The sequence below is a fragment of the Biomphalaria glabrata genome, chromosome 1 (assembly GCF_947242115.1).
Source record: "Biomphalaria glabrata chromosome 1, xgBioGlab47.1, whole genome shotgun sequence".
In the NCBI taxonomy this organism is placed as follows: Eukaryota; Metazoa; Mollusca; class Gastropoda; family Planorbidae; genus Biomphalaria; species Biomphalaria glabrata.
The window spans coordinates 82,978,697-83,002,245 of NC_074711.1; the positions used below are offsets into that span (position 1 = coordinate 82,978,697).

General features: G+C 36.7%; 1 protein-coding gene across 4 annotated transcripts in view; it reads left to right on the forward strand.

The window, feature by feature from the left end:
* Positions 1-23,549, forward strand: part of LOC106074407 (small conductance calcium-activated potassium channel protein-like) — a 183,457-nt gene that overhangs the window by 153,884 nt on the left and 6,024 nt on the right. For 2 of the 4 annotated variants that reach the window (XM_056018164.1, XM_056018165.1), the window contains 2 exons: positions 11,013-11,084; positions 21,562-21,663. In XM_056018164.1, the coding sequence (XP_055874139.1) occupies positions 11,013-11,084; positions 21,562-21,663 (174 nt within the window). The remainder of the gene's footprint in view (positions 1-11,012; positions 11,085-21,561; positions 21,664-23,549) is intronic. The other 2 variants (XM_056018166.1, XM_056018167.1) reach the window with 1 other exon arrangement.

Genomic DNA, 23,549 nt, shown 5'->3' on the forward strand with positions numbered 1-23,549 from the left:
GACTCGATGGCTGGATTTCTTTTGATTTAAGGTCAGGGTCGATTAAGGTAGATGTTTTACCTTGGCTAAGTATCCATGGCAACACTCCTGTGTCGTCTTCCATTATGGTTACCAATTAAACTAATCGAGTCTAGTTCATGTCTTCAGACAGAAAGATATGTTTAAAATTCTTACTTTATGAATGTTTTTTTTTAATAACTAAAGGCAAACAATTCTCCAATATCTCCTTTTTTTGTACTTTGGTTCATAAAGCATCGCAACCCTTGCCGACCATTCCCACCCCACCCTCCTCTAAAAAAAAAAACCTACATAAATCTTCAAATCTATTTATTTATAGTTGTAGATCTGGCACTTACCCTTATAAAATTCCCTTTTCCACGTGAAATGACGTCTTATGACAAAGACACACAGTTACAGTTATCTCGTATTTTTTGGTAAAAAAAAAGTTATCTAAAAAAATGTTCATGAATCTTCTCTTTAAACTCGGCGACCCCTTTTTACAATCCCCAACTCTGCCGCGACCCCCCCCCCCCCCCCGCTCACACACACAGCAATAGGAAGAATAGACAAAACTATCCATTTTTTTCGATTGTCTTTGGCGACCCCTGGCAAATCGTCAATCGACCCCCAAGGGGGTCGCGACCCACAGGTTGAGAACCCCTGGTTTAGAGAGAGACAACTCTTGTATTATCTATGTTTAGATTCAAAGTGATTGGCTAAATTTCAGCGAAGTTTGTCTCAAACTAATCCATCTAATTTTAGCTTGGCGGAGAAGTTGGTGTAGCGGGTTTAGCTTTTAATGACGTCAATTTGTAATTCTTTTCTTCACATCGTCTGGCGTTTACGTCATTTTCAGTTTCTGGGATGGACTTTTTGTGTTCAATTCATTTACAACAATAGAAAGTAATTACCGAACCACAAATTATACTATTTTAAGTTAGTGATCCCTTAAATAAATTAAAAAAAAAACATGAACATTAAAAAAAAAAAAAAATTCCTCCTCTACGAAGATGGGGCTGACCTATATTTCTCATTGGATTTATTTCTTGTCACTCTTCAATTTCGCACAATTAATTTCGTCGTTGACTGCCAAGCCAGGACGGTGCGCAAAATGTGCATGGACTTCCATGCGGGAATGTCTCCAAAATAGCCAAATTATAATTTTAAGATGATTATATATTGAAAATTTACAATGGTCAAACCAGAGTTTTCGCTGTGTGGTCAATTTCCCCCCAAGGATATACATAAACTGTCTCATTTTTAGGACAACGTTAGAGCAGTTTTTGAAATGTCGAAGTGTCCAGTGTTACACTTTTTTTTTTGAACTCATGAAAATTATTTCAACTAATTTGAGTGAGAAATTGTACCCAAAAAAAAATCTATTTGAAAGACTAATACTTCATTGGCTAGATGTGGATGCTGCTAATGACCAGTGTTTGGAAAGTGTTACTGACACACTTTTATTCTCAAACAGATGTCTCGGACCCTGAGAAATGTCTTAGGATCACTAATAAAACGTCATAAGCAAGCCTCGTTCTGTTTAAATCTAGTACATGAGATGAACTCCTATTGAAAAATCAGAGCAGGAAGGACTCAATCCTCCCGTAGTGCACTGGTAAGAAACTGGGCCATTCGGATTCGTAGCTACCATACAAGTCGAGTGACTGCTCAGACACGTCCCCCCCACCTTTGGCTCTCGGAGCTGGGGACACTCGTACAAGATATGCGACACTGTTTTGACGTTCTCTCCACAGTGACGGCATCGGGAATCATAGTTCGGGCGGAACCGGGCAAAGTATGTTCCAACAGGACAATGTTCCGTCCTACAATGTGCAATGATTGCTTGTTCTGACCTCCTTAACCGCCACCACGGATCGTCGCGATCTTGGTCACGCATATGCTGCCAGACACAACGTGCTCTATCGGATTCCTCCCAGGACTTTAATCACTTCTCATGAATGAGTGCTCGGATTTCTGCCGTTGCTTGTAAAAACGTGCTTGCTTGGTGCTTCGAGGTGTGTGGCTGCCAAAGCTCCCTCTCGTGCAAGGGTGTCTGCCGTTTCATTGCCCCTCACGCCGCACCAGGTGACCGAGCCTCGCTCGGTTGAATGATTTGTTTCCCATTTCGGAAACGTTCGTGTGTCTATTTATAAGGACGAGAGCAGGAATTCCCTTTTTAGAAATTAAAGCTAAAATACATTTTAACGAGAATGAAACATTATTAAATCTATATAATGGTCGACCTTGAGTTTTTGCGATGTGACCAATAAGTGGAGATATTTTTTCCCTCATTTATATACATATACGGTGATATACCTTGAAATGAAAAAAATCGTTAGAGCCGTTTTCTAAATAATCTATCTATCTATCTATGTATCTATCTATCTATTTATCCATCTATCTATCTATCTTTCTATCTGTCTATCTATCTATTTATCCATCTATCTATCTATCTCTATTTATCTATCAATCTATCACTCTCTGTATATATATAAATCTATTACTATTAATCACTTTAGTAGTATTATGGACTGCTAGTCAGTCTTATCTCTAGCCTAGGTTTATTGAGTGTTTAAAGGTCTCACGAGTCTAAACGATAAGTCCAGGTGTAGGGGGCGCAACTCATGAGCTATGCGCGCTACTCGATCTGTTTTAGGATTTCTACGATCACTGCAATAAAAACAAAGATTTGTGTAGACGATATCAATGTATTGAAGAGTAAAACAGTATTTCAAAAGAATTTTACCAAAAATACATAGTAAATAATGTAACTAGCGTAACTCCCTCGTCCTTGTATCCCAGAAAGGAGTGAACTATTTCATGTTTGCAGACGACTGATCGTCTATTTCTGCCTAGCTCCTGTATGATCCCACATCAAGATGTAATCAATTAAACTCTAGAACGAAAGGCTACTCCGACGTATTCATGTTAAGAGTTGCTGGGGGGACGGATCGGGAGGGGTAAATTAATTTTTATATGGGTTTGTACATCATTTTATACCACAACGTAGAGTGAATTATCTTATCTTATAAAATATAACAAGAAAATGACTACGTTTTACGCGTGTTACAAAGTCAATCTAGTCATGCATGTTAATTAATGACTTAAATTCTGCCATTGTCATTGGTTTTTCTGGCTGATTCAGGCAACCCATTCCATGCTTTAAAAACTCTAGGGAAAAAGGAGCATTTGTACAAATTTGTCTTATTATAAATGTATCAATCCTACCCTGAATTGAAGTTTTCATATCACGGGAGATAAACAAAAAATACTTTGATTTAATATTAGAATGAATCTATTCTCTATTTTAGCTAGTGTTGGTGTTATGTCTCCTTGCGTCCTTTGGGTGGAGACGGTTCCATTCGATCTGTTTTGCTATTATTTTAATCCACTGTCCGCGGTGCATGCGTTGAAGACCCATTGAAAAATTCCGTCGTAGACATTTACAGACGACGATACGTAGAGATAATCGAACACATTTAACTCTGTACATATTGATACATATGCTAAGAAATATCGCTTTATATCGACATAGATACATATTGATAAGGCAATTAAGCAGTACATATCATGGGCGTAGCCAGGGGGGGGTTCTTGGGGTTCAAACCCCCCCCCCCCGAAATGAAATCCCCCCCCGCAGGGGGGGGGACGGAATTAAGTGACTGATTTTTGCTTTCATTTTGTTTATTTTAGGTGAGATTTTAATACTAAATCATCACTTACCACAGCACAGCCGAGGCAGTTTTGAGTTAAAAACCCTCTACCAGGGGGTTTTGAGTTTAAATCCCCCTACCAGGGGGTTTGAGATTTAAAAAACACCTATCAGGGGGTTTTGAGATACAAATCCCTCTACCAGGGGGCTTTGAGTTGAAAACCCCCTACAGGGGGTTTTGAATTTTAAACCCCTACCAGAGGTTTTTGCAGTTAAATCCCCCTCTTCTATAAAACAAAACAAAAAAAATGCAAACAACAATCCCCAAATTCCAACAACACAGTTGAGGAAGATTTTGATTTTAAAACACCATCCAAAATTTACGATAAACCCCATCTTCAATATAAAAAAAGCGAATTACACACTCAAAATTCTATGAGCGTAGCCAAAGGGGTTTTGAGTTTAAACCCCCCTCCCCTCCAGTTGGGGTTTGAAGCTAAAAAGTATAATATATAAATATAAAAAAAAAGCAAATTATACACTATAAAATCTATGAGCGTAGCCAAAGGGGTTTTGAGTTTAAATCCCCCTCCTCCAGATGGCTTTTTCTTTAAAGTTTAAAACCCCTCCAGATGGTTTTGAGTTTAAAATTCCCCTACAGAGCGTTTAGAGTTGAAAACCTCTCTCTTCAATATTATTTTAAAGCAAACTACAGTCACCAAATTCTATGATCGTAGCTAAATGGGGTTTTGAATTAAAAACAAAACAAAAAAACTCCAGAGATTTCTTAGTTTAAAACCCCTCAACAGATGATTTGACGAAAAAACTTTCCTTTTCGATATAAAATCTAAAGCGAAATAAAGGCATGCAATTCCAAGAGCGTAGTCAAGAAAGGTTACGAATTTCTACCAGTGGCTTGGGCTCCATTAATAAAGTGTGAATAGTCTTCTGCCGAATTTGAAAATCATTAAATGTGTCTCAACAAAGATGACTAAGACAGATTTTAGGAGTCAGTCATAGAGATCGGGTCTAAATCAAAGAAATCATATGCCGAACTGGGAGTCGAATCCTTTGTAAGGTTGTGACAGATCGTCGCATGAGGTTTTGCAGGACATGTTCTCACACAAAATGAATTACGCAAAATAAGAGTTGCGGAAACAGCTTGCCGGAAAATGCGCCGAACGGCGCGAGAGGGTCTAAGTCAGTAAGAATAGCATATTAGGTTTTTGAAATAAACTTTTTAATAGCAAGATAATGCACTGTAGATACCTCAGAATATGCATTTTGTTGGCTTTCAATACCAGAAATAGTGCTCGGCGGCGGGGCTTCGCCCCGCGCTGGGGGAGCGCTGCAAACTCCCCCAGACCCCTTGCTAGCAAGGGCGGTGAGTCTACAATAAACAATAAACGTCTTCCGAAAGGGTCAGAATGTAATAAAGATTAATTATGTACACACACACATACACACACACACACATATATATATATATATATATATATATATAAATATATATATATAATTTTTTTCCGCGGGGGGGGGGGGGTCGGGGGGAATCCCCCCCCCCAAACCCTCCCCGAAAAAAAATCCTGGCTACGCCCATGGTACATATAGATATTGATACTTATTGACAGTTATTGATAAGGTTACGAAGCAGTACTTATTGATAAGTATTTCTCAACTTTAAAAAAAATGTTAATATTTATAAATCTAGAAATTTATTTATTTATGTTTTATATGTTTAACAACCCTTTAACGGTTTTCCTCTTTAAAAATAAATAAGGAAAGCAAGAGGGGGGGGGGGTACGAGAAAATATATTTAGACGTGGAACTTTCACGCTTTTTTGCCGAACACAGAAACAAACCTGAATGAATGTTACACACACACACACAAGGACATGCATCATGCTTATATGCAAAGAAATATCCATACTTATGTGCCTATAGAAGTTACGCTTGTGCTAAATTTTTTTTATTCCTTAAAATTATTCTTGTCCTAGATAATTAGTTTGGCAGTAATTAGAAAATGTTTTGTTCCTGTGTTTTAGTGTTGGCGAGCTGCAAACAAATCTTTTCTTCAACATTCTCTTCGTTTTATTAGACCGCCAAGTGGCTGATTTCGAAGCAGGTGTAGACTTAGATTTTAGGCGGGAACACCTGGGTTGTTAAATATCTGTTTACCTTCTTCAAACGTCTGCAGACTGACTTGTCTCCCTTTGTTATCTTTATCAACATGTGTCAGTGACCTAAATAAAATGTATAAATAATTGGAAAGATATTTATTTTTCTGTCTGGAGAACCAAGTTGTAACTAGACGGATGTTGGGTTATTAGCCATGTCATCTACATCATTATCTATAACAGTCTCTACTTCATAGTCTAGTACATCATCTATAAGAACATTTACTTAAACATCTACAGGATTATTCAAACGTCTGATACAGGTCTATTAAATCTTCTACTACATCATCTAACACAGTAGTCCCCAAACTGTGTTCCGGCAGAATCCTGGTGTTCCTGAATAGGTGTTCCCCGAACTACTGGTATGGTGAGCTAGTAGACCACCGTGCGAATTAATCTCTAACAAAAAAGCAATGTGTTCCGATCAGTGGTGTAGCTAGGGTGGGGGAGGATGGGGGGGGGGGAGAATTGAAAATCCCCCCGGGCCCCACTTGAGAGGGGCCCCCAAATGAGTGTTTTTTACATTACAAATTAAATATTACGCAAAATGCAGGGGCCGCCAAAGAGGTCAAGCCCCTGGGCCCCCCAAACGATGAAAAATTCCTAGTTACGCCCCTGGTTCCGATAGATATTCAGAATAAACGAAGGGTTCCGTTAAGGAACAAGTTTGGGAATCACTGATCTAACACTTAATCAACTTAGACATTAACCACAACATGTACTGCATCCAACAAAACATTACAACATTTAATAAAACGTCTACTCCAATGTCTACTATAAATATCTACTTCATGATCGACAATAACATCAACTTTAACATTTGTTGAGACATCTAATAAAACATCTACTGCATCATATATCACATCATCTATCACATACATACAACAAAATAACATCTAATAAAAGAACTAACTACAATAGCATCTGTTTCAACATATATTAAAACATAAACTAGATCATTCATTACTGTCAGAGGTTCAATTTTATACATACTGCTGCTTATCTCTTGTTCTTGTGTTTCTTAACTTGGCTCTCTAGGGGTTTCACTTATACGAACAAATATTACTTGATTCTTAAATTCTTCAATACTCAATTACAATTACTAAATACTTGCTTAGTTACTCAAATAAGAACAGTTACCACTAGATACACATCAACTCCAATCTAGATGTCCAAGAATATAACAATGATATCTTAATATCAAATATAGCTCAAATAATGCACAATAAATATTACTAAACAAACACCAGTCCAGGAAGCGACTATCCAACCTTCCTAGACCGGGAGCAAGACCTTACTAACTTACTGGCCTAACACACTCTCTCGCACATTCAACGAAGACAATCACTCAGTTCACAACACGTGCAACACTTTGCATTCATAACAAGGGGATATATCAATCATACCAAAATAACAAAAACTAACATTCATTCTCGCCATACCTCTCCCTGACAATTACAACATCTACTAAAAGAACTACATCAGCATCTGCTATAAGATCTATTGCTACATCAATCATACCATCTACCACAGCATCTACTGCATTACATATTAAAGCATCAACTACATCATCCACTACATAATGTATTACATCATCTATAAGAATATCGACTCTAAGATCTACAATATGTCTGCAGTAACATTTATTGCAACTTCTGTTATTATATCTACAAGAGTTTGGGAAAACCAGAAGCTAACTACAGTGACCAAAATGGAAGTCTACCAGGCATGCGTTATTAGTACACTACTGTATGGCAGTGAATCATGGACCACCTACGCAAAGCAAGAGAGAAAACTAAACTCATTCCATTTGCGATGTCTCCGTAGGATCTTGAAAATCACATGGAAAGAAAAAGTGTGCAATACTGAGATCCTTGCACGAACAGGTATTCCCAGCATCTTTACAGTCCTCAGACAATGACTGGCTCAAGAAACACTGGTCGCCCCCACCTCCGTTACATAGATGTAATAAAACGGGACCTCAAATCAGTGAACATCAATACTGACCATTGAGAAGACATAGCTCTAGACCGCACCAGATGCAGAGAGACAGTGACCAAGAAAGCTATGGACAGTGAAAGAACATGGGTCTCAGCTCAGGAAGAAAAACATACAATATGAGAAATGGCCAGATCCTCTACCACCGAAGCAAAAGCCACTTTAACCTGCGATATTTAATAGGCCTCCACAGCCACAAGAGGAAGTGCGCGAGACGAACCATAGTCGTTCTACGACTGAAGGACTCCAACATAATCTACAACAGCATCCATTGTTACATACATGTTACATCAATCTGTACAGCATCAACTAGTTCTGTCTCATGTTTCGTTTGAAAACGTATCAATTAAGTTTTTTTAAAAATGTATCACGTTTACATCACAGCAATGAATTAATTACTTTAAATACTAAAGAAGGCATCCAGCGCAGTGGCGTCGCTAGGTTTGGCGACACCCGGTGTGCTATGATGTTGATGCCACTCTCAAATTATTCATTCCCTGAGCCCTGAACAGACTTTTAGCTAAAATATGTATTTGGTCTAATCTTTTTATTGAAATGTAATATTTGAAAGAGATATTTACCAACATGCATTGATTGAATACACAACAAATGTAGATTTTTTTTTTATTTCGTAGTCATTTGATCACTTTGGTGCAGCCCTTGATACGTGCCCACAGGTTCTGACGTTGCAGGTCAGTGATGAGGCCTTCTTTAACGAATGGTTTCGCTTCGACCCCCTCCCCCCCTCAGCTACGCCACTGATCCTGAGAAGGCACTTTGTCAGACTTCTAAGACCGTGTTGGAATTTCTGAAATTGAAAAGTTAAAAATAACATCTTTGTCCTTGCTTTGTTTACAGTTGTAGAATTATCGAAGATTTTTTTGTTTTTGGTAACTTGAGCAGCCAACGAACAAAAAAATTGTAAAAAATGAAATTTATTTTGTGTCCAGCTGAAAAGTAAACAAAGTTTACACTGTTTATAAACTAGTTCAAGGCAGCAGATTGTCTCTAAGACATAGTTTAAACAGTCTCAAGTGCGTAGGAATTACACCAGAGAGAAATGAAAACACAAGTTCTTCTGTTCTTGATACTGTGGCTGAAAATATCTCCTTGCTTTTCACTCATTCATTTGCCTCCTCAAAGTTGGATGATATATTGTTGAAACTAATCACAGGTTTTGTTTTGTATGCCTTTGGAGTTGGCAATAAGATTATTTCATCAATTGCAAGTTAAATTAACTATTAAACTGACGGTAAAGTGCTCAAACTTTGAAATTAAACTTTAGACTAAACGGGTTTTTCTGTTTTTTTTTCACCTCTACATTCCAATAAACTCTAAGGGAAAAAATTGATTTAATAAATTTACTTTTTGTTATTGAATTAATTACGAGTTGTTTTTTTCTCTCTGATTGGTCAGAATTCTGTAGAATACTAATAGGAATGAAGATAGGAAGAATGACTCTATCCTTATTAAATACAATCAACATACATTTAGAAAACCCGATAGGACCAAGTAAAAACAAAGAACGCTTGGGCCGTGAGGCCTTCGCCAGCTACAAACAAAAAAAAAAGATAAACAGTTAAAACCAAATAGGCCAACAGTAAACTTATCAATCCGATGTGGTTGTCTATCGAGGCAGAAAAGAAAAGAGATGTGCTGGTGTAAAAGCGCGGGAATTCGGAAGGAGGCAGTGCTGACAAAAGTGAGAATTGAGCGGAATGTTTGTCCCCATCTCATTTTAAAGAAACGTCTGTTACATAGATGTGGCGCTGCAGGGTGCCTGACATGTAAATAAGTTTATTTTTAATCATCAGACGGGTGTATTTGGTCATTGCATTGTTATGAGATGAGTGGTACTTATGTTGTGTGCTTTGAAAATGAATAAAGACCGGCTTAGTTTCACCATTTTGAATGTCTCCAATGTGTTAACGGAGTCGTGTTTTGAGACCCATTTACCCCTGCAGCAGTAAATCTTTTTTTAGTTATCTATCCTTAGTATTCTGGTCCTCATTTAGACCATTCCCTCAGGTATATCATATCTGGTCCATGACGCGCGCGATGTATCCCGCCCTCTCGAAACATTTAACCAAAGTGCATAAAAATGCCGTAGAGACTTGCTTTCGTTTGGACTCTACGATATTTAACCTTACTGCGCCAGTGACAAATATGTCAGAAATGTATATGTCCCCTAGACCATAAAGTTTTATCATTAAGGGTTTGTCCTTTCTGGCCCAAAAGGCTTGTTGCTTGGGGTTCAAATCCACTTTTAGTGTTGTCTTTGTGTCTTTAATCTTTCAAAAGCTCATGTAATGTGTATGTGTACAAAGAGTTTACCGTAACATCTTCGTTGACACAATCAGGCAAACTCTACGTTGCCTCCCCTGTGTCTAGAATGGTCGAAAAATGTCAGTCACAGTCAGAAAGAAAAGTATTCAATGCCGTAACTGAAGAGTTTTGGACTTCACGGGTTCAAATCTCGGCGAATGATGAGGTTTTTAGTATGTCAAAGAGTGCTACTATTAGTTATAAAATTAACGTGGTTTTCCAGTGCCTGTTTTAAATGTGTGGAGGCCCTGGCCAGGACCTTTTTTTTGAATCTCCTACCTTTGTTTGAAAATTTGAATGAAAATGGGCTTCATTAATGTTAGGGTCCATTTAATATCCTTTTTTTTTCTTTTTATAGTTTGCATATTCTGAATTAATTTTTTTTAGGATAAGGCCCTGGGCGGTTGTGCTGACTGTTTTTCAGTAAATCCTATAAATAGCTGCTTTTTTGGTGTATCCGGTGTACAGAATTAAGGAAGTGTTGATGAGCTAGGTTTTTTTTTTCAACTAATATGAAAATCTTTGTAAACTTTTGTAGCTCTGTTTTGTTTTGTTTTAAATTTAGTTGTTTAGAAGTTTCATCTCGCTTCCTGGACATTATTTAGTTCATGGAAAAAAATCTCCAATCAAGCAAAAGTTAGGACTCGATCAGATAAAAATATTTTATTTTATAACACTTTAGCCTCTTTCTCCATGGTTAAGTTTCCATTAAGATCTTTTAGGTCTGCCCTACTTTGATTTTCCTCTGTTTACATTTTTTTAACAATATAAAAAGTTTTGTTTTTTAATTTAAAAATAAAAATTGATAACCGAAAGTAATTTATCATTTTTTTGATGACGTAATTACTTTCTTTTTCTAGAACATGGGTCACGCGGGTATACTGCCCACCCCCAGTGTGTATATCTCCATCCCTCACGTGGTATACCATCAGGTTGGACAACTCTTTCTCTGCTTGTTGTTTACGGCTTCAGTGCTTTCCCTTGAATAATCATGTTGTTGTAGCCCTTTTAATAGAAATAATAATCACACCTTTCTAGGCAAACTATTGTTGTGAATTATATTTCCTGTGAATGTCATTGCTTGTTGTGGTTCTTGATGGCTTTGAGTGTAGCAATGTGCCCTTTTGCATCTTCATGCATCCGACTGTGTCGAGACAAAGAATATCTATAATGTCAAGCTCAACAACGCATTTAAACAAGAATATAAGAAAACAAGCGCTTATTGAGCTCTGCATTTTGTCTATGGAATATGGAAATGCTGTGTTGTCTACTGTAAGCTTTATTTTTGAATGAAGCGAAATGGTTGCATGGCTTCAGTATCGTATATTCGCGTTATATATATATATATATATATATATATATATATATATATATATATATATATATATATATATATATATATATATATATATATATATATAATGTAGATCTAGGAATTAAAAAATATATATAATGTAGATCTAGAAATTAGTAATGTACTATTGTCGAATACCTTGTATATTGTGTATATGTAGAGCTTATTATATCTATGTAGGTCACAGCTGGGGCTGCGTAGCCACGGGAAATACTGCATTCCTCAGTAATCTTTGGACTTGAAGACAAGCCTTATTATTATTATATCTAAACATAAACATTTTTCTAGACACTTATTTTGGGCTCATCATAGTCGTGAGGGCCAGTTCTTCATCGCTGTTTAATGTCTTTGTTTGCATATGAATTTTAACACATGTAGAGATTCGGAGCTTCTCTTGGTCTTAAATATGTAGGCCCAATACTTATATGACCAAAAGACCTAAAGAAAATTCGCTACTGAGGACAGACGTAGACGGCGAAAAGAAAATCTAAATTGACCACCGGCGGACAATGATTACGTCTGCGCTGCATGTGGCAAAATATGTAGGTCACGCCTGGGACTGCGTAGTCACGGAAAATACTGCATTCCTCGCCAATCTTCGGACTCGAGGACAAGCCTTATTATGTATGTATGTGTGTGTGCATGTACGTATGTGTGTATGTGTCTGTGTGTGTGTGTGTACATAGTCAAAAATTAAATCATATTACTTTTAAAACTAGGTACTTTATACTGTAGAATGTATATGGTAGCATAAAACTAATAGTTAGTAATTATTCCAACCAGGGGGTTACGGGCTAGGAGATAGTATATCTTTCTTAAGCTCTATACAAAGATCTCGTTATAATGAACCAACCATGCTAGCTATAGGCAACATTAAATATAGCAAAAGTCACTAGAACATGAAAAGCAATTATATGTTCTTTACTGGTTCTGACGGTGATAGATTGCTATTGTTAGATCAATCCAGTGCCGACTGTCGAATTCCCCAGAGCTTTTTATGAGCTGTTGTTTTTCGAGCCGGATTTAACATCTGCGATCCGCTGGGCATGATGACAGTGCTGAGTTTTCTTAGGGCATGCTTTTGTCATTAATCATTATTAGAGTACATGTATTGGTGCATATATTGCTTGCTGCTATACGTGTGGTGCTAGCTGGCTTTCTAGGTTCATAAATATGCTAGTCTAGAAGTTGGCGAACGGATTGAACATTTAGTTTGTCTATGTAGAGTGTCATTACGATAGAATAAAGTAGAGACACTGTTTATGTCAATGAATCACAGGAACATGATAAATGTTTGGAAAATGTATATTTTAGGCTGTACATCTTGTCCTGTTCATGTTTTGATATACGGCTTTAAAATAACTAGCATTGAATACAAAGTTATTGCTTGACCGTTGTACAGTTTGACTTGCGCTACGTCACAATAAGCACGTCGGAGCACATTCTGGTCAGAGCTTATATCAACTCAGTCAGTCAGTCAGTCAGTCAGTCTGTCTGTCTAGTAAAAATGTTGCACCCGTTATTTCTCCCACTTCCCTTTCTCGAACCAAGTTGAAAACATGAATCAAAGAAAATATTAGCCAATTAAATAAACTAATGGTAATTAATTTATGTTATTATATATATAGAAAAAGGAAATAAATCTTGCAGTAGTTATATATTTGTTTGTGAACATGCAGTTCTTTTTCCTTAAATAATATTTTTGTTAAAATAATGTTTTTAAATTGTGCTCGTTTTTCTATTGAGAGTTCAACTTATGTCTAGGTTTTTCTGTTGAGATTTCAACTTATGTCTAGGTTTTTCTATTGAGATTTCAACTTCTGTGTGGTATATTCTATTGAGATTTCAACTTGTGTCTAGATATCTAGATCTAACTGAAACGATGTTGAGGTGTACAACATTATGTCAAGATTTCCACGAATACCATAAACAAAAATAGAATAGGTGCAAAGAATTAACGATTTTGGCTTTATTTTTAATGTACCGATTCAAAATATCGGGATTATGGGAATCAGGTTGTATTTGGATTCTTTAAACTGAAGATCACAAGTTTTCCTTAGGCGAAGAGAAAATGTACAGACTATTTAAAAACCGCTGTGTTTATCAGTAGAGATGGAAGCCAATAAAAATCGTCTCGTTGTCTGGGTTGTATATATATCCGCTTATAAGTCAACACAAAAAATTGATTACAAAATACTAATCATATGAGCCTGATCTAATTCATAATATAATATAGGCAAATAACTTTATGATATTACATTTGTGTGTTGTATAATAAGTACCTGGGCACACAGGCAGACGCTTCAGCTTCATTAACCTAGTAAAGTGTTCCATTTGACCTATGTTTATGTTTAGTGACTTGACAAAAGCAGGCGATTCTCTAGTTCAATGAGATATTTATTGAACGTACGGTATAAGCTTCTGGACTGGACAGTGTCCAGAAGAGTTGTCGTTAAAAAGTTCTTGTAGTTTATTCTTAGCTTTATGTCAAGACCTCTTGTCTAAGTCTTATCTTTGGACCGATGTGGGGGTATTATACAAGTATGTTGAGAACCTCTGGTTAAGAGTCATAAGAACGTTGAGTGCCGTGTGTGTGTGTGTGCGCGCGCTGTGTATGTTCTTATAGATCTAGACCAATTAACCCACTAAATTATTTGACGCATCCAAAACAACATTTATAGTGCACAGCACGTTAAGCAGAAGCGTCATGTCTGAACTTTGACGGAGTTGGCCGAGGGGGGGCGGTCGGCCGATGGATTGTGGGGTTGGATGTGGGACTACAGTCGACATTTAGAGCTTTGTAAGAGTCTGTCATAGCGGGAGATGAATAATTAAAAGACTATTTGGCGCCCTGCTTAAATGGCAATTAGATCAGTTTCCCCTCCTGTTTCACTCGAGTATAAGACAACTATGATAAAGGGAGGGGGAGGGGGGGATGATGAATGCATTACAAGGTGAATGTTACTAAGTATCAATTAACAAACACACTCTGACGTTGGGAATCCATTAGATAATCTTTGATTGGATCAAGTAACAATTCACATCCAAAGATCTATACGTTTATAAGTATAAGGTATTAGCCCAGCCTTCAACGGAACTTAAGTTTAAGAAAATTGCATTTAATGAAATTTTAACTTGAATAAAAAAACGACTCAACTTTCGAAGAGGTATGAACCAAGCCTGTATTTAAAATACAGCCTTCGACTGGATTCAAACTTAAGTTTAAAAATAAACAAGGTTACAAAGACAGTTTCACACAAACTCAAAATCAACTGTTTTTTATTAAGGATTTGAATAAGAGATACCCTCTACAAAACAATTAGATCAATTAGATACTCATTATAAGATATTATTTAGGCTATGTTCACATCTAACTTCACATTCCCTTTCACCTAACCTTTGGTCTGCTGGACCGCTGGGGCACCATACAAGATCTGTCAACCTTCTTTCTCCATTAATCTCTGTCATTTTTCTTTGATAGAATTTCATTCTGATGTTCTTTCTAAAAATATTGAAACCTGTCTTTTTAACTTCCTGGGTGGACCTCTTCGGGGGCCGATTTTGAGTTTGTGTGGAAACACAAACTGTCTTTGTAACCTGGTTTTTTAAATATATCAACTCACTCTGTCTGTCTGGTCAAAAGTCTGTACACGTTTTAAAGAACACATTATTTCTCCCAAACCAGTTCTCGGATCAAGTTGAAACTTTACACAATTATTCACTGGCATCGACAAGACATGAATCAATAAACAAATTAACCAATTTACCAACTAATTACTGGTAATTAGTTATTTTTATTTGATACCCATGAGAGAAATCGGTGCTTCCGTATTGACGGATATGGCTAAATACTTAAGAGTTTTGGTCTTCTTAGATAATTCTACATAGTATTTTCTCGCACGTCCATTCTCGGATCAAGTTGAAACTTTAAACGATAATTTATTGTACATAAAAAATTCATTATTCGCAGTATTAAAAAATTAGTTAATTGATTTTTGATTATTAATTTTTTTTTTATATCGAATAAGTGAAATAGTTTCTGCATTAATGAGAGATATAGTTTAAAAAGCGGTGTTCTTCCCCTTAGAATAACTTTTAAAAAAAAAAGGATTTTGTTGTTGTTGTTGTTGTTGTTGTTTGTTACTACGTTTGGATGTTCATGTCTGGTCTCTGTGTGCTTGGTCCGCACGTGTCAGTCTCCACGTCTGGCTTCTGCGTGTCTGCTCATTACGGTTGACAAACTTTTTTCTATGGCACCGTCATTAACCTTTTGGATCTACTGCAGTGCATGATTATAGATTTACTAGTCACGTGACATTGTTTTCATAAGTGTAAGTCTCCTCTCTAGTTTAGAGTTTATGGCAAATCGAAGTTTCGAGGCAGTGAATGTCTGATCCCAAAGTGTCTAAATAGTATTTCATGCCTTGTTTCGCCAAATATAACAGCAAAGGGGAAGAACAGGGATAATGTTGTCGACGTATTCTCAAACCCTGAATAACTTTACTCTAATAGGTGGCCTGAATGCTGTGTGGATCCCCAATCTTCCTCTTGACTTCAAATCTATTCCGTCCATTCCGTTTGTTATGGCTACTATAAGCAAGGACAAACAGTAGGCTTGTTAAGCAACATAAAGAGCATTGTTTATGTCGGTGCCATCTTGATTAAGAACAACACACTGAAGACAGGGGGCATCGCTAGCCTAGACAAAGACAGGGGCATCACCAGCCTTGATAAAGACAGGGGCATCACAAGCCTAGACAAAGACAAAGGCATCACTAGCCTAGACAATGACTGGGGAATCACTAGCCATGACAAAGATTGTTGGCATCACTAGCCTAGACAAAGAAAGGGGCATCACTAGCCTAGACAAAGACAAGGGCATCACTAGCCTAGACAATGACTGGAGAATCACTAACCATGACAAAGATTGTTGGCATCACTAGCCTAGACAATGACTGGGGAATCACTAGCCATGACAAAGATTGTTGACATCACTAGCCTAGACAAAGACAAGGGCATCACTAGCCATGACCAAGATTGTTGGCATCACTAGCGTAGACAAAGACAAGGGCATCACTAGCCATGACCAAGATTGTTGGCATCACTAGCCTAGACCTAGACAAAGGGTCAGAACCCGTGTAAGACATATAAACACACTTGATCTACTCTTACGTAGTACGTTGATAAAAAGAAGTTAAAGACGATGCCACGTATTTATTCATGAGACATATTCAGACTTAATAGCGTCTCTACATTTTTCTCATGTCTAATATATTTTTCACTAATGACTACCCCGTGTCATAGTTCTTGAGGTACAAAGCAATAATATTGCTGCCTAGTGATCTAGCAAATGCTCTGGAAAGTTTTCTCGGTGACTCAGGATTCTAACCCTGTCCGCCGTCATTCCCCTGACTTTTAGTGGCCGTTTGGGCTAGGATATAATAGTCTTTAGTACTGATGGAACATGTAGAAAAAACAATTATAAATCAACACAAAAAGTCTTAGAAAACTTGACAAACTGATGGCACGAGAAGAATGATGTTTAACATTTGTATTCGTCTGGAAGAGCTGTCTGTTCAATGTGAAGTCAAATCATACAAAAAAGGATAAAAACAAGATTACAAAGACAGTTTGTGTGGAAACACAAACTCAAAATCGGCCCCCTGAAGTGGTCCACCCAGGCAGGTAAAAAGGCAGGTTTCAATATTTTCAGAAAGAACATCAGAATGACATTCTGTCAAAGAAAAATGAGAGAGAAGATAGGATAGGTGAAAGAGAATGTGAAGTTAGGTGTGAACCTGGCCTAGCTGATGTCTTATAATGAATATCTAATTGATCTAATTGTTTTGTCAATCTCTTATTCAAATCCTCAAGAAAAAAAATTTCCGTAAAAAAAAAAATTAAAATAATAGTTCAATGTACTATTTTGTCTGCAGGGAACTACAGTACACGCGATAATATGAAAAACTACTTATTAATTGTTGTTTTAAACTATGTTCAACTTATATGCATACTAAATAGATTTTTTCTCTTTAAAAATAGAAAAAAAAAATTGTGTGTAGATGTAGTATGTAGGTTTGACGAACTTACTTAACTTAGCAATAAAAATGTAAAAAAAAAAGTTTTGACAAAAAATCTAAAACCATTTGCATAAATATGTTAAAAATATGTTCAATGGTCATCCCCCCTTCTAAAGAGCCTCCCTTGTTTGTTACTATTAATAGTGAAAAGTTGTAAAAGTGGTGTATTTTTATTCTAAAAACTGCTTGCATAAGTGATTTTAAAAATTAGATTTTTCGCTTTCGAAAAGAAAAATGTAGCCGTTGCATCAGATTTTTTAATGGTCTAAAATATTATGGGGTCAGATATTCACTGTTTTTTCTAATTTACGATATCTAAACGGGACGGACGGACAGACATTCCACACAAAACTAATAGCGTCTTTTCCCCTTTCGGGGGCCGCTAAAAAACAGGTCATTGGTTAGTAAATGTAAGACTTGACCACTGGCCAGTCCCTCCCCTAGAACTGCTTTCAGAAAAGAAAAATGTATCCGTTGCATCAGTACTTTGAATGGTCTAAAATATTATGGTGTCAGATTTTCTCTATCTTTTCTAGTTTACGAGATCTAAACGGGATTGGATAAAATGTGTAGTACAACTTATGCTCCATATGCTAGGACAAATGTGTACAAATGCTCCTTCTTCCCTAGTGCTATTAGAGCATGGAATGGGTTGCCTGAGCCAGCCAGGAAAACCAATGACTAGGCAGAAGTTAAGCCATTGCGTGGCGCATAGGACGTAATCATCTTTTTTTTTTTTTAAGTAACGTCTGTATTTTATAAGATAAGATACTCCTACTGTTGTAGCATATACATTATGGTGTTATAGTAATAGTATATAGTACTATATACTATAGTAATCTCTTCCTGTAACTGCTATCTTTAGCGGAAGTGGTCACCCCACGTTGTTGTTGTTACCATCTTTAGCGGAAGTGGTCACCCCACGTTGTTGTTGTAACCATCTTTAGCGGAAGTGGTCACCCAATGTTGTTAAATCTTGTCATTTTTTTTTACTTTTTGAGTTTACAATTATTTGTTTTCTTTTGTAATTACATAATACATAATATGAAATAATCCAATTATTTATGTCTCTGAATGTCTCGACTTTGGAAACTAGTTATGTTATAATTACCTTCTTTAGTAAAATACTATCGACCGAAACATAGTCTGATCCAGAAGTTTTCCAATAAAAAAAAACACGCTTTGAAAAAAAGTTTTTTTTTTGTTCAAATTTGTTTTCTTTTAATGAATTTGTTTAGTTTGTTTGACGTCAAGTCAAAAGTGACGGGTGAGACAGCCTTTAATCTTTCCACTTAGGAGAATTTTTGTGTCAATTATTATATGTGTCGAAAAACCGAATTAAGTTAACTAGACTTATCAGAGTTCCTACGCAATGAAAGGAGAAATACATAAAAGTCAACTGCAAGTATTTCCTAGCTCTCATGATTTAATTAAAAGAAAAAAAAAGGAAGAAAGAAACACGTGAAAAGAGAGATAACTTTGTTTCTTTTCATCAGATGTGCTATGCTGTCCTTAGCTATCACTTCGTTGTCCTAGTTCAAACCTAAATGTCATATTTATATTCTGTATCGTAAGGATGTGTTAATACTATAAGTATAGATGGCGCGAAGGGTTCATTTTGTAATTATTTTAGACGTTTAAACTAGTAACGAATCACAGTGACATGACGTGAATAGCAAATCAAAATTGTTTAAATAACAATAACCATAATCTTTATTAAGTTGGCAGCTACTATGTCGTAATACAAAAAAATAATAATAATAATTTAACAAGGTAACAAAAGACAGTTTGTGTGGAAACACAAACTCAAAATCGGCCCCCGAAAAGGTCCATCCAGGCAGGCTTCAATATTTTCAGAAAGAACATGCAAATGAAATTATATCAAAGACAAATGAGAGATAACAATGTAGAAAGAAGGTTAACAGATCTTGTGTAGTGCCCCAACGGTCCCGCAGATCAAAGGATAGGTGAAAGTGAATGTAAAGTTAGATACTAGTTCCCCTTTTAGACCTTGTGGTCTATAGGACAGATTATGTAAAGTTCATCTGTTTTTGTGGCCTACGATTAGCGATGGTGTCATGTAGCCAGCACAACGACCAACCGCCTATACTTTTCCCCAACTAATGTCAGGAACCCATTAGAGCTGAGTGGACTCAGAGGCGCCCAAAGATTCCAAAGTTGAAAATCCCAGTCTTCACCAGGATTTGAACCCGGACCCCCAGTTCGGAAGCCAAGCGCTTTACCGCTCAGCCACCGCGCCTCCCTTGGCCTAACTGATGTCTTATAATTGATCCAATTGTTTTGAAAAGGTTCAATCTCTTATTCAAATCCTCAAAAAAAAAAAAAAAAAAAAATTTTCGCAATAAAAGAAATGTTCACAAAAATGAAGTTTATAAGATTACTATTCATTTTAAATTAGGTCTAACTTATAATGCATACTAATTAGATTTTTCTCTTTAAAAAAATGCTTGCATAACTGATTTAAAAAATTAGATTTTTCGCTTTCAGTGAAAAAAAAAGTAGCCGTTGCATCAGAACTTTGAATGGTCTAAAATATTGTGATGTCGGATTTTCAATATCTTTTCTAGTTTACGAGATCTAAACGGGACGGACGGACAGACGGTCAGACGGACATACGGACAGACATTTCGCACAAAACTAATAGCGTCTTTTCCCCTTTCGGGGGCCGCTAAAAAGCAATACATAACTAGAGCAAACAATTTGTACGATAGCACACAAGATATACGTTCATACCCTAGTTTTTCTTTAACATTACATGCGAAATCTACAACAGTAAGTTACAGTTTGTTCAACGATTTCATTGCCAAAGGAACAAAAGAGTTCATATCTCCATTTGTTTTTGCGATCGGCGTCTTACATCTTCTTCCTGATGATAAAAGATGTTGATTTCTTAAGCTTAAAACAGGGACCGCATCGAGTAAATAAGAAATGTTACATTTAATGATAGTGGGCATTCTTGAATCTTGACAAATACCAATTTCGTATGTTTCAAGTTGGACTTAGATGATCGTTTAGACTGCCATTCAACACAGTTAGTTGGACATCGAAGATAGATTCCAGTTTTCCAGTCCTACTGTAATAACTATATATATATATATATATATATATATATATATATATATATATATATATATATATATATATATATATATATATATATATATATATATATATCATTGTTAACAAGGCCTTGACTTAAATGTGCGCGTGAATGAACGTTCGACTAGTAAATAAATTACACTTGCAAGCAGACGTCATAAACATTGCACCACGGGATGCATTGAACGAGCATAAAAAAACATTGTATAGTCATAACATTTATAGTATAATCGAAGGCCAATGTCAAGGTTGAATACCAGCTTTTGCTGGTGATGTGGACATGTCCAAGAGATGGACATATAGATCCTTCTTTTCGATGTCATGAGTTAAAACTATCAATGCAAGATTCCATCTATTGATTCGAAGTTTCTAATAATTCTAGTGTTGAATTTGTTGCAAAGCTTATATCAACTCTTTCTGACTGATAGGTAAAAGTTCGAACATTTAAAAAAAAAAATATATATTAACCAATTAGTTAATTAATTGTTGGTGATAAATTATTTTGTTCGATATCGAAATAAAGGGAATGTATGCTACTTAATGAGAGTGTGGATGTATATATGGATTTAAGCCCCTTGTTACGTTTTGACACTTTTTTCTCCCACTTCCCATTGTCGGATCAAGTTGACGTTTTGCATAATTATTCATAATCGATGACAATAAACGATCTATCAATAAAAATCAATCAATTAGTTAATCTTTTAATACTAATTTATGTATTGTATATAGCAGAAAGGGAGCTAAACCTTGTAATTTTCAGATAAATGGCAGTAATTAGCGATTCTTTCCCTTGAATAAGCTTTGTTTTTTTTAAAGTATTCTTTTTCCTATTGCTTGTTTTTTCTATGTTGACAGACTCAGTCCAACATCCAGGAGCTGGTGGTTGAGATGCACAGCAATCAGACGGCTATGGAGAAACGAGTGAGCAAGATAGAAGAGAAGCTGGCCCAGCTGCAGGTAGGTCATGTAGGTCATGTAGGTCCTGTAGGTCATGTAGACATGCGCAGACACGTTTCTTGCATTTGTCAGGAATTTATAAATAGTCTTATAGGGACACGATTAGGAGTCCCTCGTTGGGACGTCAAATGGAACAGAGTTCATTGCACTTGATGGGGATGAAACTGAGTCTCAATAAATATGTTCAAGTCCTTCGTTCCGTTTCATCCAGTAAAGCGGTCAGGAGTTCTTCCCCTTTTTTTGAAGACCTCATACCTAATGGAATGAGAGTCATAATTAAAAGAGGGTGGACATTTATACCACCTGACATTTGATAATTCTAATTTAAGAGTAACGCATCAGACTCAATTTTAGTTGACAACAAACAGAGCCCTGGCCTCAAGATTGTGTGATACCTGGCGTCCTGTATCATGACACCCTCAGTACTACCATGTCTAAGATCAGTGTTTCCCTGTGTTTCACTGAACACTAGGTGTTCCGCGAGGCTTGACTAGGTGTTCCTTGAGGCTTGACTAGGTGTTCCGTGAGGCTTGACTAGGTGTTCCGTGAGGCTTGACTAGGTGTTCCGTGAGGCTTGACTAGGTGCTCAGTGAGGCTTGACTAGGTGTTCAGTGAGGCTTGACTAGGTGTTCCGCGAGGCTTGACTAGGTGTTCCGCGAGGCTTGACTAGGTTTTCCGTGAGGCTTGACTAGGTGTTCCGTGAGGCTTGACTAGGTGTTCCGTGAGGCTTGATTAGGTGTTCCGCGAGGCTTGACTAGGTGTTCCGCGAGGCTTGACTAGGTGTTCCGCGAGGCTTGACTAGGTGTTCCGCGAGGCTTGACTAGGTGTTCCGCGAACGTTTGGAGTAGCTAACTAGTCGGCCTACACATGAATTAATTCCACTATAAATTTTGAACAAAATATTGATTTTCCTTCTCTCTGAAGCTGGAAAAAAATCAAAATATATATATATATATAGATATATATATATATATATATATATATATATATATATATATATATATATATATATATATATATATATACTCGATATTGTTTAAGGCTTTTTATATCTCTGTTCTAGGCTATAGCAATTAGCATGAAAATTCCTAGCAGGATATTTTGGGTTAGAGTTAGGGTAAGGCCACGCCTATAACACTCGCCGAGGTCTCCGTGTACTGTTAAGGCCTCCTGTTAACACGGATAACGAATAATTTAAAAGAAAGATCGGCTAGAGGTGGAGGTGACTTGAAGTGAAAACTTTGTCTCGAGTTGAGGTGCCAATTATTTCAATGAGTTTATCTCACAGGAAACTGTTCACTTCGCTTCATGAAGTCTGGTCGCATTCGTAGACAATGCGCTTATAACAGACAAGGGACGTAAGCCGTTTATTGTGTCTGAGAGACAGATAAAAACGAAAAAAAAAAACGGAGAGAGAGAGACAAAAAGATTAAAAGGGATAAAAGAAGGAAAAAGGGAGAAGACTGAAATGGGTCTAAGAAGAAGACTGATGAAGCGGACTTAAACAAAACCATAAATATAAATTGAAATAATGAAATCGGGACACTGAATGAAGAGTTTCAATTCTCAGGGATGAAAATGGGATTTGGGTCTTTGTGTAACTAAATTAAACACACATCGCATATATCAAATTCAATAAATTAGTACATCTATGTCTCAATGTATAAAGTTACTATAAAAATACAATATATTATATCTGTCTAGTCTGTGGCATTTTACATCCAAAGAGACCATCTTTTCCCTTTGCAACTTCTTGTGTGACTAAAGAGGCCAATCCTTGATACACAGCTGCGATCGCATGTTGGACATATGTGAACACCAGGCGCCGTTGCATTAACACCCTTCTTTCTGCTTCTGTTGTGTATGACATCTGCAGTCCGAGACCC